Genomic DNA, 17,104 nt, shown 5'->3' with positions numbered 1-17,104 from the left:
CTAAACCATGCAATACCTGTACTGACCTCACAGAGCTGGGTGATGTTGGAAGAGTCAGAGGACCCGAACCTGAATTATGGTCTTACCTCTGCCATTTACCACATGTGTGACCCCAGGCAAGTCCCTTCATTCTGTCTTTCTGAGATGAGGTGGTCGGACCACATGGCTTTTCAAGGTCTCTTCCAGTTTTAAATCTATAATCTTATGAGCAAATGAAATGTGTGTGGAAAAGTTTGCCAGCCTTAAAGATCTATACCAACTCCAACTATTATAAATTATAAATGAGTCCTAGTGTCAAGACCTAGAGAGCAGTCAAAGAAATGAGAGGTGGGAGGTTGAAAGGGGAGGGGAGTCAGTGCATGAATCTTGAGGAAGGTTCTGGGGACACTGTAAATGCTGAGGGAGGGATCTCTGTGGCTGAGATGCTTGGGAAGGCTTCATGGAGGAGATAGGACTTGTCCTGGTCCTTGAAGGATAAAGCAAATTTACCAAGGAAGGCTTAATCTGGAGGGCTGCTCATAAAGGGGGATGGTCTGGCATCTGGGTTGGATGGGAATGAGGGGCTGGGAGCAGGAGGAGAGGGAGCAAAGAAGCATCACAACTGAGTAGCACTAGAATTCAGCACCTCTGAGTGGAAAGTTCCCTGGTCTAGGTGAGGAGTGTGAGGAGAACTAAGGGGAGAAGGGTGTGCTTCCCAGAACCTAGAATGGCAGAGATGGAAGGGCTGATTAGAGAAAATCTAGCTCAAATTCAACGAACATTAAATGCCTACTGTATGCAAAGCCGCATGCCAAGACCTGGGAGAGATAGTTTAGGTATGACATAGTACCCGTAACTCAGAGTTGACGATCTAGTGGAAGACACATGGATGTGCTGCATAATGTTACCTACATATGTGAGAATTAGAAAACAAAGTGTTACATGAGATCTAAAATGTGAGGTCTGAGAGGAAAAGGTTATTAGTGACCAGGGAAAATCAGGAAAGGCTTCTTGGAGGAGGTAGCATTTAAGTTTGGCTTTAAAAGTTGAATAGGAATTCAAGGGGTGGAGGGAAGGAATGTGTATTTAGAATGGGCAGTCTCAGCCATGAGGAACAGCATGACCAAAGTTAGTAAAGTACTGAGAAAGTATAGAGGATTCAATTTCATTCAACAGACATTTAAAGTGCCTACTATGTTTGAGGCACTGTGCCTAGGCACTTTGGTTACAGAAACAAAAATGGTCCTGCCTTCAGGGATCTTACATTCTACTGGCATAGTAGGGGTGGTTCATACACAAATAAGTAAACACAGAGCAAATGCAGTAATTTTGGTGGGGATGAGGAGATAACTAACAACTGGGGAGAGGATCAGGAATGGCCTTATATAGGAGGTGGCACCTGGGCTCAACTTCGGAAAAACCCAGGGATTCCAAGAGACAGAGTTGAGGAGGGAGAGAGTTCAAATCATGGAAGACAATCTGTGCAAAAATATGGAGGTGGGAAATAGGCTGTTCTGTATGGGCAACAAAAAATAGTCCAGTTTGTCTGAAACATAAGGTTCATGAGAGGGAGAAATGAGAAATCAGTCTGAAAAGATAGACATATTGTGAGGGTCTTTAAACGTCAAACAGTGGAGTTTGTATGTTATTCTAGGGGAGATGGAGATATACTGAAACTTCTTGACATTATCAGACCTGTGCTTTAGAAAGATCAATTTGACCACTGTGAGGAGGTTGGATTGAGGAGAGGAGAGACTGGAAGCAGGAAGATCAATTAAGGAGGCTTTTGGTGGTAGTCTAAGTGAGAGGGATAAAGGTCTGAACTAGGGGGGTGGCTATGTGAGTGGAGAGAAGAGGTCAGATGTGAGAGATCGATCCATCAGTAAACATGTATTTATTAAGTACCAAGATCTGGCAACCGATTGGATACTGGGCATGAGGGGAAGCCAAGAGTAAACGATAACTCTGAGGTGGTGACCTTGAAAGACTTGGAAGGATAATGGCACCCTTGACAGACATAGGGAAGTTAACAGGAAGGAAGAGTGGGTGGGTCTAGGAAGAAAGATGTGTTCTGTTTTGAACACATTGAGTTAAAGATACCTATGGGATGTGCAAGTTACAGTACCAGTTAGGTTTCAGATTAGAAATATAAGGACTGAATAAGTAGGTCTGGGAGTCACTGGAATAGGTATGATCATTGAACCTGGGGGAGTTGAAGAGGACATTGAGAGAAAATGGGGAGAATAAAAAGGGCCCAAGACAGAATCCTAGAGCACAGCTATACTTAAGGAGAAGCATGAATGATGACCCGTCAAAGGTGACTGAGAAGGCGTGGTCATGAAATCTTAAGGAGAAGAGTGTGTGCAGGAGGAGGGAGGTTGTATCCCCAGCACTTAGCACAGTGCCTGGCACATAATAGGCCCTCAATAAATACTAGTTGATTAATTGACTGACTTTTCAACAATGTTGAAAACTGCAGAAAAGTCAAGAAGAATGAATGAGGGGATTTAGCAATTAAGATGATGGTCTTGGAGACTGCAGTTTCAATTGAGTGGTGAGATTGGAAGCCAGATGGCAAGAGATTGAGAAGTGGGTGGAAGGTGAGGAAAGGGAAGCCGAGTGTTGTCAGCTTTTTCTAGGACAGTTAAAGAGAGGAAACACACAGGATGATAGTTTGAAGGGATGGTGGGCTTAAGTGAAGAATATTTTATAGGGCAGGTTTGGGCATGTTTGTAGGCAGCAGAGAAGTTAGTGGATAGAGATTAAATATTAGAAAAAGAAAATTGTCAAAGCATCAAGTTTCTAGTAGAGGCAGAAAAGGATGGGTCATAGTATCACAGACACAGAGCTGGCAGACACCTCAAAGACCATCTACTCCAACCTCCTCATTTTACTAATAAAGAAACATGCTAAATGACTTGTCCAAAATCACTCAGATAATAATCATCAGAAATGGGATTTGAACCCAGGTCTTCTAACTTTGGCTTTGGCAAAGAGAAGGGCTGCCTCTTCTTCCTCAGTGGCTGGATGCTTGAAGGGATTTGAAGTGTGGAGTCAGGGAGAAGAGGTGGTTCACAAAGAACGGCCTTTGTTTTCTTGGCAAAGTCTGAGGCCAGGTCCTCTGCTTCAGGGAACAAGGGAGCAGGTGATGTAGGAGAGAGGAAAAGGTTTGCAAAGCAGCCACTGTGGGGAATGTGATAGGGAGTCAATCAAGGAAGAAAAAGATTACTCTCCAGCAGTGGGGCACAGCACAGTTGTGATTAGATGATATACACCTGCAGTAGACCCAGTCAGCATGGTTCTGTGACTTTTTAAATTTTACATGACCTTAATAATCATCAATAAACATGAATTTTCAGGGCACAAAAAAGGAAAACGCATATGAAACAGTGAACTCGTGCATTGTTTGGGGGATTTTGTTGTTGTTTTTAGGGCATATTAAATTAGGGATGGCTAGGTGGCAAAGCGCAGAGTGCCGGACCTGGAGGTAGGAAGACTAATCTTCATGAATTCAAATTGGGCCTCAGACACTGGTACTAACTGTGTAAGCTGAGGAAGTCACTTAACCCTGTTTGCCTCAGTTTTCTCATCTGTAAAATGAGCCAGAGAAAGAAATGGCAAACCACTTTAGTTTGTAAAAACAAACAAAAAACCTAGATGGGGTCACAAAGAGTCAGACACGACTGAAATGACTCAACAACAACAAATATTTAGCAGGGTAGTAACAAAATTGACCTGTCTTATGTTGCCTTATGAACTTGTTCTTTTCTTCTGTGTATTTCGCATGTCTTCTTCATGTTCTTTTCTTTTTGCACCTCTATCACTATCTGCCCAAAAAAGGCTCTCGCCTTATGATACACAGAGTTAACACACTGGCCACATCGGACAATGCATGTGTCTCTAGCCCGTCACCCCTTTGCCAAGAGGTGGGTGCCATGTATCACCCTTAGGCTTTCGACATCATGATATGTTCAGTGTTGGCATGGTCAGTTTTGTGGTCTTTCAAAGTTGTTTTCCTTTTCATTATCGTGGATCCTATGCAGATTTTTCTCTGGGTTCTGCACATTTCACTCTTCCCAAGTCTTCCCAAGTTTCTCTGGATTTTTCATATTTGTCATTTCTAAAGGTGTAATAACATGCCATTACATTCCACACGCTGCAATTTGTTCAGCCATTCCCCAATTGATGGGTACTCACTTTGTTTCCAATTTTTTGCTACAACAAAAAGTGCTGCTATATGCATTTTTGTATAGATGAGTCCTTTGCCTCATCTTTGAACTCTTTGGAGTATATGCCTAGCAGTGGTATCTCAGGCACAGGGTATGTACACTTGAGTGGCTTTTGGAGTGTAATTAATTTCAAATAATTTTCCAAAATGGTCGGACAAGTTTACAACTCCATCAACAATGTATCAGTGTGCCTAATCTAATTCCCACAGCCACTCTGCCAATAATTGCCATTTCTACCTTTTTTTTTCTGTCTTTGCCAATCTGATGGGTGTGAGATAGTTTCAGAGTTCATTGGTCTTTCTTTTGTTATTAGTAACTTGGATCACCTTTTCATATGCTTCATATCTCATTGTTGTAAGTATTCGATTTAGTGGCACGGATCACAGCCCATTCACCATGCTGTAAGAGTCTTGCGTCCTTGTCTTTATCCAAAGGGAGGTTCGCTTAATGGAGCAGTGGGGGAGGGGAACCTCTTCCTCTAGATGTCTTGACGTTACTTGGCTATCGGCTATCTGTTAGTTATTCATTCTGATTATTGATCCGTTTCTGCTTGCAGGCACACATATCTCTGATGTAACATAAAACACTGTAAGGATTCTGCTATGATTATTAGGGGGCCCTTGAACTGGGTCAGGAACCAGTGTTTCACCCCCACCCCCTCACGCCCGCCCCGCCTCCAACCCCCAGCTTAATATGAGATGAACCTTCTTTCTTCTGCCTTGCATTGTTTGGCCTAAACAAGTCTTTCCAAACCACATGCCCCATTTGGTGAAGACTGCTGCTCCTTCTGCTCCATCTTCCCTCACTGACTCCTCTAGCCCTTTCATAAATTCCTAAAAAAATCTGCCATCCCAAGTCATCCTTATTTTCTCACTCCAAAAGAGAGGGAAAGGACAGACAGCAATCTCCAGGCAGTGCAAGGTCATCGAGAGCCCACAGGCTTCAGTGGGGCCTGCAGAACACAAGAGGGAATTGCTGAGGGCTGAGGGGGAGGGATTGGCTGGCGTAGCAGAGAGCAACAGAGGAGGGGTAGCAGCCAAGGTCAGCAGGAGGCAGATGGTTGGGGTTATTGGGAGAGCTGAGAGCATCAGGGTGCTTACTGCAGGGGGACAGCTGGCAGAATCACAGACTCAGAATCTTCGAGTTGGAAGTGACCTTGGAAACCATGCAGTCCATCTTTTGTACCTGCACTAGAATTTCCGCCCCCCTCCCCGCCGGCCCCACAACCACCGAGGGGTCATCTGGTCTTTGCTCCAAGCCCTCCAAGGAAGGGGAATCCAAGAAAGCTCATTCCACTTCTGGATTACTCTGCTTGTTAAGAAATTTCTCTTGAAACCCTGACTAGATTTCCCTCTTTGCAGCTTCTTCCCAAGGGTAAGGGTAACACCAATCAACACCATGATCACAGAATCCAAACTGCCAGGCTGGTCAGAGCCTCAGAATGCAGCCTCCTGGCAGCCAGATAACAAGACAGAGACAAGAACCCGCAAGCTGCTGGGGCCACTATCCTGGGATGCCACCTAGCGGCCACTGTTGAGTTAGCTTCTCAACAGGTCAGCGGCCCCAGGATCTGACACCCACCCTCCTCCTCTCCCCAACTTGATCCTCCTGTCCCTAATCTTTCCCATAGGCACACAATCCCAGGATCAGTAAACCCTGACCCCGAATTTATATTTTGCTGGGCTTTATTATTCCCTTAATTTCCCAGGAAAGCTTTCTTCAAAAACTATCAATCTTGTAAAAGCCCTGGTCCAGGCTCTCCAGTCTCTGAGTTTACCAGGACCTGCTTCTATCTTTTTTTGGGGGGAGGGAGGGGTTTTCCCCCACCAAATCACTCCCTTTTTGGCTTGTTATGTATATATGCAGAGGTTAGTCTGGAAATCTCCCAATATAGTTCATATCTAGGTCTTCATAGACATAGCTTAAAGGGTACCTCCAGCTCCTATATAAGCATTCAAGGTAACTGCATATATGTAACAATGCATACACACACACATATTCAATGTAGGACAGCCTTTATTTCACCGCACAAAAAATACAAAGGAGACCACAAACAAACACAGAAAACACATAAAAGATTCACAATGTCCCCCAAACTTTTGATGCCATTCTTAAGATTGTAGACTGAGAACTGGAAGGGGCCATTTAGTCTAAACCCCTTTACTTTACAGATAAAGAAACTAAGCCTTAGAAAGACTAAGTGACTTGTCCAAGGTAATAGGGGCAGAGATGGGATTTGGGCCTATTCAGTCCCTAGAGCCATTGCTCTTTCTACAAGAGCCCTGAAGTTCTCCAGGCTCATTGTCTTCTTGTGGTTTGGACACTTTTTTGAAGGGAACTGAACTTGGAACTGTTAGTAGGGCAGCCCCTTTACATTCTGTTGAGTTCTACTTTCCAAAGGGAAGCATATGGTCCCCTCCCCTTCTCCCCAGTAGCACCCTGTTGTGGAAGTCATCTGCATAGAGGTGGTAGCTGATGTCACTGGCACGGATAAGAAAGAAGATAAGAGGGCCAAAGAGAGACCCTTAGGAAACATCCACAATAAGGGGTCAGGGGAAATAAAAGGATGGTGAGACAACCAAAAAGACAAAGAAGTATTTAGGGAGGGAGAAGAGACCCAGCAGAACGTGGGTACCTTCAAACCCTAGGGAGAAAAGAATATTCAGGAGGAGGGAGTGCTAGAGATGCAGCCCTCAGGAACACTCATCACTTGACTCCATGGTTCTCCTCTCCATATTGCCTCAGTCTCTGGTTGGGAAGTTATGAGACTGCCTTTCCAAAGCTGAGCCTAGGAACTCAACATCATTTGGGAACTCTCCTCTCAGGCCATGTGGGTAAGCATATGCCTGCCTTGATCATCTGCCTTTCCAGGAACTCTCGATATTCTATCACTGCTATCTACTGGGCCAAGAGGCTGCTCTCTCTAGGAAGTAGGGAGATATGGGTGAGAGGTGAGTTCCTGAACCTCGAGTCGGGGGGCTCAAGCACGCCATGTTCTTTGATCCCAATCCAGCCATTACTGACTCTTAGAGTAGGAACTTCCTCTTTATCCCCAAGACACCTACTGTGCTTAAGAAGATGGAAAAGAGAAGGTCAAAAGGGGACTGTAAGGTCCATTTTATAGGCCAGGGCCATAAATAGTCTGTTCAACAAAAGTAGGAGCCAACCAGTTCATCTGGATGACAGCCCCCATCAATGTGGCCCATCCTATATGGAGCACCAACAGTCATGTCCATCCCCTTTATTGGAAGAGACAAAGACCATACATAGAGTCACCATCCTGTAAGATCAACATAATCAAAGAATTTCCTTATCAACTGCCTAAAACATACCATTAGAACCATCCCAAAATCAATTTGGCTGCTGGGAGTAGTAGGCCCCCGGCTTTGTGGAACAGACGGTTTGTAGGACCTTATTCTGGCCTATAAAAGGAAGCCCTTTTGGCCTTCTCTTCATCTTCAGACAAAGGCTGGCCAACCATTTGTCAGGCATTTTGTAATCACAGAAGTCTGTGATTCTATGGCTGAATTTTCAAGACCATGTGACTAAAGGAAGGTGATGCTGTTGACAGGACCATTGGGAGGGTGGGCAGGCTTGGGAGTGGGGGGTTAAGATTCTGTTTTAGACAAAAAAGGAAGTAAAGACGAATCTGGCAGTACAGATTGGAGAGGGAGAGACTGGAGGTGGGCGTTACAGTCAAGTTTACGAGGTCTGGAGAAAGGCCTGGAGACTATATCCTTCCACAGTGACCATATGTTTATTTCCAGTACCCACTTTCCCAGCCCACATGGTAGGCTGTGTCTGTGAAGCACTTGTTCAATATTCCAGAACCAGGTTAACTTCCCTAGGATTCCAGTTTATACACCCGAGGATCTGGGCCTGGAGTTCACCCTAAGCAAACTTTGGGATTTGTCCTCCAGGTGCACTGGATCAGGGTCATCGGTCACTTCTATTATCTCAAGTTACCTCTAAGCCAATCAGAAAGCTTCCCAAGGGTGTAATCAGGTCTCATCATTTTAGGGGTAGATTCAGAGCATAAAACTAAGGACATTATCAAATCATAGAAAAGAATAGTGAAAGAGTTGGAATCATGTATGATCATCAGTAATGGGATAAGCTTGGGAGATACTGTCATTACAGTTTAGAACAGTACTAGACACAGTCGGTCACTCAAAATTCTTGATAAGAGCCATGGAAGGTAATATAGTGCCTGGAGATTGATGGCTATATTCCCTTTTCTGAAGAGAAGTCAATTCCAAAAAAATGGAAGCCTTCAAGGACAGAGATTGGCCAGTGAAGGAAAAATTAAGGATGCTTCACTCTCTGGCAGTGCTGAGTCTAAACTCGCCACAGCAAGAAAGTCATAAGCCCAAGCTAGGAATCTTCTCAGGTCCGTGTTCCCCAGGAGAAATGCAAGAAAGCATGACTACAAACACAGAAAAAGTGGGGACCCTCCTGGGGAGCAGTAAAAGGGCAGCTTCCCTGCCTGGCCCCACCCGGTGATTGCCCCTCAATTCGTGCAGAATCTGAAGACTTTGAACCCCTGACATCACGTGGCAAGAATGCATGCAAAGATCAGAGGGACCCTTTGGCAGAGGACAGACGATGCAGGAGGCATATGCAGGGATAAAAAGGGAAAGACCATCTCCTTTGGAATACAGGGAGAGGGTCTGCTCAGAAGCCGGTAGAAAGAGGAGCAGCGCAACCCACGGAAGCAAAGTCAAAACAAAGTAGGTGGGTGATGACCAGGTGCAGGATCAAAAGGATTATAGATTTCTAGCTGGCAGGGCCATGATGGTAATGCAAGCACCGCTACAGGAAAAGGAGAAGAAATGGAGGAAATGGCCAGTTGTCCGGCAGCTTATGTGACATAGTAGATAGAGTGCTGGGCTCAAAGTCAGAAGACCTGAGTTCTAATTCTGCCTCAGACCATCACTGGCTGTGTGGACCTGGGCAAGTCACTTTACCTACCCTCAGTTTCCTCCTTTGTGAGGTCCCCCCTTACTACTACTGCCTTCTGAGATAAACTTCAGGTCATCCTCTATGTATCTTCTTTGTGGGCAGCTAGGGGGCACAGTGGATAAAGCACTGGGCTTAGAATCAAGAAAACTCATCTTCACAAGGTCAAATCCAGCTTCAGACACTTACTAGCTGTGTGACCCTGGACAAGTCACTTAAATGTTATTTGCCTCAGTTTCCTCACCTGTAAAATGACCTGGAGAAGGAAATGGCAAACCATTCCAGTATCTTTGCCAAGAAAACTCTAAATGGGATCTCACAGAGTCAGATATGACTGAACAACAAATCTTGTTTACATGTTTACATGCTGTCTCCCCCATTAGACTGTGAGCTCTTTAAGGGCAGGTGCCTGCCTTTTTTTGTATCCCCAGGACTTAGCGCAGTGCATGGCATATATATAGTAGGTGCTTAATAAATGCTTGGTAACTTGACTTAATAATAAGCACCTACCTCACAGGATTGTTGTGAGGATTAAATGAATGAATATGTGTAAAGTACTTTACAAACCTTAAAGGGTTTGTAAATGCTAGTTGTTGTTGGAGTTGTTACTGAGGAAAAGGGCATCCAAATTGGTCTTTGAGGCTGAAGATCACTGATCTATCTGGAAGGTTTCTAGTCAGAGTCCCTTACCTTACAGATGAGGAAACAGAAACCCTGGCGTTTAAATGACCTGCCCCAGGTTACATTGGTAAGTAAGTGTCAGAGAGAGGATTTGTACTCTTCCCACTACCTCCCTCAGAGAATGGCTAGATTGAGAAAACTCCAACTCCAAACTGACTGGGGAACAGCTTCTCTTGTGTGGGCCACAGAAGCAAAGGAAAGAGTTCTCCACTGCTTGTGGAGATTTAAGGGCAGAATCCTGCAGAAAACCCATCAAGAAATGGGATCAGGAGCAAACACAATTTTGTTTGGGAAGACAAAGGATTAGGGGAAACAGAGGTCACAGTCGTCTAAGGAAGAATCTCACGAGCCACTAATGTACAACCAGCAGGGCCGGGATGCTCATGCAGTGAGGGATACATTAAACAGAAGACAAAGGTGTGCCATATTTCCAAATGGAATTTCAATTGGAATTCCTAAATTCCAATTTAGATAACAGTCTAGTCCAGGGACAGATGTCCCGCCACTCCTTACCCCCACCCCCCACCCCCACCCCAGATGCTGAAGACTCGAGGTATCAATTTTCTGTGGCTCCACGACCTGGGACTCGGACAATCTCGTACAGAAATGACAGTGAAGATGGACGGCACGGACTGCTCTGCTGCGCCAGAGTGGATCTCGAGTGACCCACTGAATGCCAGTTATTTTAGGAACCACTTTTGAGGAAAATATCTTCACAGCCTATCAAAGGCCAGATCGAGTGAAAGGACTATCCACGTTTCCCTATTTGGCATACCCTGATGGTTGTGTCTTAAGCAGATGCTCAGGTCCTCCCTGGAACAGCAGTGTCCGGACCGGACCAGACCTCCAGACTCAGACCTCCCCATTCGTTCCCTGTGGGAGTTAATCCACTCTGTTTTGGAATTCCTTCCCTGGGGTTGAGTGTCCCTAGACTGGTGAGTGCATGGGTGTAACACACTCCTAGTCCTCTTTTCACATGTAGCCTCTAGATATCTATATATCACACCACTGTACACCAACCAGCCCATCTTCATTTCCACCTCTTGCTTGGGGAATGGTAATCAAATCACTACCTTGCTTCTGGAAGATGCATGACAGTTCTCCATCGACAGCTCCATCCACCATCTCTGCGGACTCCCTACACCTTAGTAAATTCCTTTCCCCAGTCCTGCATATATGTTACCTCCCCCTATCAGAATATAAAGAGCAGCTAGGTGGTACAGTGGATAGAGCACTGGACTTGGAATCGGGACAACTCATCTTCATGACTTCAAATCTGGTTCAGACTCTTACCAGCTGTGTGACCCTGAACAAGTCACTTAATCCCAATTGCCAAAAATAAATAAATAAGTGATAGAGTAGGGACAACAGAGAGGATAATCTGAGATGAGATGGGATCACTTGAATAAGTAGAGGACACTGTTCCCCTTGGTAAGGAGTAAGGCCACTTCATCATATGAGATAGGGGTAAAGGAAGAATGATGGGAGGATGTGGGAGAAGAGAGAGCTTGAGATGAATGGCCTCAATATTTCTCTAAAATAAGAAGCAAGGATCTCAGCCGAGAGTGGGAGGAAAGGAAGCCATGGAAGGTTTAAGGAAGGATCCAAAGAGGACAAAGCCTTATGGCACTACCAGATAGAGACGACAGTCCGGACTGACGTTGAGCCCTGCGGTCCTTTCACTAGTTACGAATCCATCTAACTGCATTTTCATCTAGTCAATAGACATCCATCTTGTCCAAAAGGGAATCAAGAGAAGCTCTTACATGCTTCAGAAACCCAAGACATTCAGGATCCCCGCAATGAGTCATCCTTATAACTCGTTTAAAAGAAAGGGAATGGAGTTAGTCTGGCAGCGGACAGCCCGTTAAATCTCTCAGTGCTCTTCCTTTTCAATTTTATAGACCCCTAAAGCCTCATTAAAGAGGCATCTGGAAGTCAGATCCCTTCTCCCTCCCCCCACATCCTGCACTTTGTATGGATGGCCACTGGAATGATCTTCTGTCCTGTCTTTCAGTCTGGGTCTTTGTTCTGCCATTGAGTGTCTGACCCTAGCCAGAAGCTTCCTATACTTTAAGGAGGGTGGGGAGAAAGGAAAGGGGTTTGTCATGATCAAGGATACAGCAAAGTTCCTGAGTCAGTCACCCCTTATGACCTCATAGGCACTTCCCACCTCTCCTGCTTAGACCAGGCCACAGTTGTCAAAGCAGGTCAGAGGGTGACAACTACTTGCCTCCAAACCATGGGATGTATAGCCTGTGTAAGGGCTGGGCTAGGTTGGAAAGTGGAGGGACAGCGGGGTGGCAGCTTCGGATCCTGGTGGGGAGGGTGGTGGGAGGGAAAGATAGACTGACCTAGGAGAAGGGCGAGAGAACAGGTGTCCTCTGGAGGGCTCTAAGTAAATCTGGGATCTAGGGGCCAGGGGCTAGTCTACAGGAAGAATGGCCACTCAATGCCAACACCTCCCAGCCCGCTCTTCTCATCTGCCCCCTTTCCTCTCCTCTTGCCCCGGTTCTGGCACAGAAGGATAATACAGGATCTGAAAATGAATGTAATGACTTTGAAGAAAAAAACATGGTAGGTGAACATCGGGCATTTCCTTGGGGTGGGTTGGGAGGGGGCAGAAGACATCTCTCAGGATGGAGAAGAGGATCAGTCCTGTAGGGGGATCCAGAGCTCTGAGTAGCACACTTTCTTGGTACCAGGGAGCTGTGTTTGACTGTGTCTCGGACAAATGATGCATGAAGGAATATGTAGCAAGGCTTGAATCACAGGTCACGCGCAGCTGGTAGGGATTGGAAAGTTAGAGGAGGCATCAGATGTCTGGAATAGAATGGGGATTGGAGATGAGTCCACGGAAGCTCAAGACTGGGCCTGACGTGAGAACACTGGATTCTCCTCCAGTAAGGTAGGAGTCAGGGTGCTTTCTGCCAGGCCAAGGAGAAAGGCCATCCTAAGTGGTCCCTCCTGGCTCTGCCCTACTCACTGCAGCAGATACAGATGAAGGAAGCTGCAAGCTGGAAGATTCAGGCATGGTGGCAAGGAATGTTGGTCCAATGGGCACTGCTACATGCACCCCTCCAAGCTTGGATCATCCAGTGTTGGTGGTGGGGGGCATATGCAAGGCTAGTGGCGTTCCAACACTAGTCCACATGAGGCACATCCACTAGGACTGCTGCCACTCTGCCACCTGCTTCATCCAGTCTTGCTGGCAGTACGGTTGTCAGAGGCATAAAAACAACATACCCAGCCAGTTTGAGGCAGCATGCCAATGTCTAGCATTTGACACCAAAATTCTAATGGTTTAAGGGGCAGTTGGGCCTGGTGGGGAGAGGGCACTAGATCTTCCTTGCCCAATAAAGGACATCCTCAGGCCCACTGTCTCCTTCACTGACTCTTCATTCCCTCAAAATGCAGACCACACCCCATCTCATCTCTATGCCTTCTACTTGGTGATCTCATGAAGTACAACGTCAATGCAGATGGCCCAGTGAAACATACCCAAGAATGGACATGCCTTTGGCAAGGGCTGCTTGACGTATTTTATCAAAAATCTGCACAAAGGTACTCACCAGAATTTTCAGAAGATGCCAACATTGCGAGTGAAGGTTGACAGGTTGCATGACAAGTCAGTATCCCAAAAGAATTCAAAAGGCTAGAACATAGGGCTGAATCGATTAAGATGAAGTGTAATAGTGACAAAGTCAGATACTTGGGCTCAAAAAGCCAGGCGCTCAAATCCAAAAGAAAATGGAGATCTTAGTGGACTGCAAACTCTAGATAATAAGGGAACATGGCAACCAAAAGATTATCACCACATCTTGTGCTGCACTGAGACATGTTTAGAACACGAGAGCTAAAAATCCCATTGCCCTCTGCTTGATTGGGGTGGTAAGGAAGCCTATTCTGGAATATTCCACTTAGTTCTGGGAGTTGTTTTAGAAAGGGAGCACTGATGATCTGGAGAGTATCCAGAGGATGGAGATCAGGATGGTGAGGGGACTGGTCACAGTATCATAAAAGGATAAGCTAAAGAAGCTCAAGATGTTTAACCTGGAGAAGACAGACGGCTTTGCAAGGAGGGCTAGCGGAGGGAAGGACATGACAAGTCACTCTCAAGTATTTGGAGGGCTAACATAAGGAAGAGAGAATGATGGGTAGAAATTTTAGAAGCAGATTTTAGTTTCTTATACAGAAAAACTTTCTAGTAACCAGAATGATCAAAAAGTGAAATCAGTTGTCTTGGAAGATGAGTTCCCTCTTTCTTAAAGTCTTCAAGCCAAAGCCTTCTGACTATCAAAATACTTCAGGCTGGATTATTGGTCAGGTATAAGGCAGCTAGGTGGCTAGAGCACTGGGTTTGTAGTGAGGCAGCCCTGAGTCCAAATCCTGCTTCAGGCACTACCTAACCCTTCTTAGCCTGTTTTCTAATCTGTAAAATGAGGGGACTGGACTATCATGTACTTTCCAGCTCCAGACCTATGGTCCCTTCCAACTAATTCTGACTGCCAAATGTGATTTCCAGCCCTAAACAACCTGTTTCCTGAGGTTCTAGACCCATCTCCAACTACTAAGGTACACACCCACTCGAGTATGTCACTGGCATCTCAGCGTCATAAACCAGCTTTCCTCAACTTTCGTATTTCTGTTGCTGGCAGCATCACCATCCTTCCCACCTCCCCAGGGTCAAACACCTTTCTCAAGACTCCTTTACTCCCACATCCAATCCTTTCCCCAAGTTTTGGTCTCACCTGTGCCTCTCACATCCAGATCCTTCCTTTCTCTCGAATGCCATCGTTCCCGTCCAAGCTCTCATCACCTTACATCTGACTGGTCTGTTATTGATACAGGGGCTGAACACTTGGTCAGAAAGAGCTCTCACAGGAACCCCATGGTAGCACTGGGCACAGGATTGGATGCCACTTGACTGCTGTCACCATTAATCCAGTTCGAGGTCACCATCATGAGGGAACAGGGGCCCTACCTGGGTATGAGCAGAATGCAGACCTGGAGGGCAGTGACCAGACCTCTCACATCACTCTGGGGGTACTACAGAACTCAGATCAAGCTACGAAAAGCAGGACGTAATAGAAGCCCAGATCAATCATCCACCTTCAGATATGAGCAGAGTCCAACTCGTAACATCAAGTCCAAATTCAAGAAATAGACTGGAAAAATGAGCAAACAATAAAAAAAGAACCTGACCATTAAAAGCTAATAAGGTGACAGGGAAGTTCAAGACAGAAAGTTAGAAGAGAGCAATGACAAGAAAGTATCTACAAGCAAAACCTTGGGTGGTGGTGGTGGGGAGGGCAGAATGCAGACTGGACAAAAGCCCAACAAGAATTCCTAGAAAATCCAAAGGGATAAAAGAGCAATATATATGAATGTATGTGTGTGTGTGTGTGTGTGTGTGTGTATATATATATACATATATATATATGATTTTAAAAATAAGAGTGGTAGAGCAAAATTGGTGAAAGAAATGAGAGCTATGCAAGAAAATTATGGAAGACAACAGCTTGGTAAAAGAGGCACAAAAAATACTGATGAAAATAAACTTCTTAAAAACCAGAATTGTCTAAATGGTAAAAGAGGTTTAAAAAAAAAAATCTTATTGAAGAAAATATCCCCTTAAAAATTAGAATTGGTCAAAGGGAAGCTAATTTCTACATGAGCTATCAAGAAATAATAGAACAAAGTCAAAAGGATGAAAAAAATTGAAGAAACTGGAATATTTCATAGGAAAAACTGATGAAAATAGACTGAGATAATTTAAGAATAACTGGATCACCCCAAAGCCATGATCAAAAAAAGAACCTAGACATAGTATTTCAAGAAATTATGAAGGAGAGCTTTCTGGATATCCTAAAACCAAAAGGCAAAATAGAAATGGAAAGAATCCACTGATTGCTTCCTGAAAGAGATCCCAAAAGGAAAACTCCCAGGAATATTATAGCCAAAATCCAGAGCTCCCTGGTCAAGGAGAAAATACTGAAAGCGGCCAGAAAGAAATAATTCAAATGCTATGGAGCTACAGTAACGATGCAGCTATAAAGGAATGGAGGGCTTAGAATATGATATTGCAGGAGGCAAACAACCAAGGATTACAACCAAGAATAACCTAGCTAGCAAAACTGAGTATAATCCTTCAGGAGCCAAATGGATATTTAATGAAAGAGAGAACTTTCAAGCATTCCTAATCAAAAGACCAGAGCTGAAAAAGAACATTTAACATTCAAACATAATACTCAAGAAAAACATAAAAAGGTAAAGATGCATGAGAAATCACAAGGGACTTAACATGGTTAAACTGTTCACATTCCCATATGGGAAGATGATACATGTAACCCCTAAGAATATCAATAGGTTAGCTAGAAGGAATCTACTATGTTGGTATGTTCTCAAAAGAAGAATAAAAGCATGAGAAAGAGGGATGCCCCGGGAGAAGGTAGAGGAAGAATGGAAAAAATTATCTCACATAAGAGAGGAACACAGCGGGCAACGCTCGAGCTTCACCCTCATCTGAACGAGTTTGAGGAAAGAGTATATATGCACACACAGCTGGGTATAGAAATTCCCTTTACTCAACAGGGAAGTAGGAGGGAAAGGGGGCTAAAAGAGAAGTGTGGAGGGGTGATAAGAGTGAGGGTAGATTAAGGGAGGCAGTGCTCTGAAGTAAGAAACCACAGCTGGTTTGAGGGAATTGGGGGAAAAGATAAAAAAGAGGCTTCCTGGAGAAGGTAGCATCTGAGCCTCTAAGGAAAAATCAACCAGCTTTTATTAATTAACCTGTGCGCCAGGTGCTTGGGGTAAGGGGAAAGGGAGGCTGTCCCACCCCTTAAGCAGCGATCATTCTACCAGGGAAGATATCGCCTATCCCCAGTTGAGTAGAGAAAAATAGGATTATAGATGTAAAAGTCAATCGTATCATGTTATATACATGAGTAAACCAAGGCACAGAGAAATGAAGTGACTTGTTCCAGATCAAAAGTGCCAAGGAAAGAATCTGAACCCGGCTCCCGAACCCGTCACTTCCCTTGATATCATGCTACCTCTTACTGACTAACCACTATGTGAATAAGAACTGCAAAAACTCTGGAAAACTATGGGGCAGCTAGGTGGCGCACTGGATAAAGCGCCAGCCTGAGAATCAGGAGGACCTGAGTTCAAATGTGTCCTCAGACACTTAAACACTAGCTGTATGACCCTGGGCAAGTCACTTAACCCCGACTGCCTCACCAAAAAAAAAAAAA

General features: G+C 44.9%; 1 protein-coding gene across 1 annotated transcript in view; it reads left to right on the top strand.

Moving 5' to 3' along the window:
- The first annotated feature begins 10,646 nt into the window (after nucleotides 1–10,646).
- The window catches only part of LOC114024281 (IQ domain-containing protein F6-like), an 8,367-nt gene continuing 1,909 nt past the window's right edge, over nucleotides 10,647–17,104 (top strand). The window contains exon 1 of the mRNA XM_027837281.1: nucleotides 10,647–10,723. Within this exon, the coding sequence (XP_027693082.1) occupies nucleotides 10,647–10,723 (77 nt within the window). The remainder of the gene's footprint in view (nucleotides 10,724–17,104) is intronic.

The sequence above is a fragment of the Vombatus ursinus genome, unplaced genomic scaffold (assembly GCF_900497805.2).
Source record: "Vombatus ursinus unplaced genomic scaffold, bare-nosed wombat genome assembly UNPS02014820.1, whole genome shotgun sequence".
NCBI classification, from domain to species: domain Eukaryota; kingdom Metazoa; phylum Chordata; class Mammalia; order Diprotodontia; family Vombatidae; genus Vombatus; species Vombatus ursinus.
The sequence above is the reverse complement of the archived record's forward strand: the minus strand, read 5'-3'. Positions and strand labels throughout refer to the sequence as shown.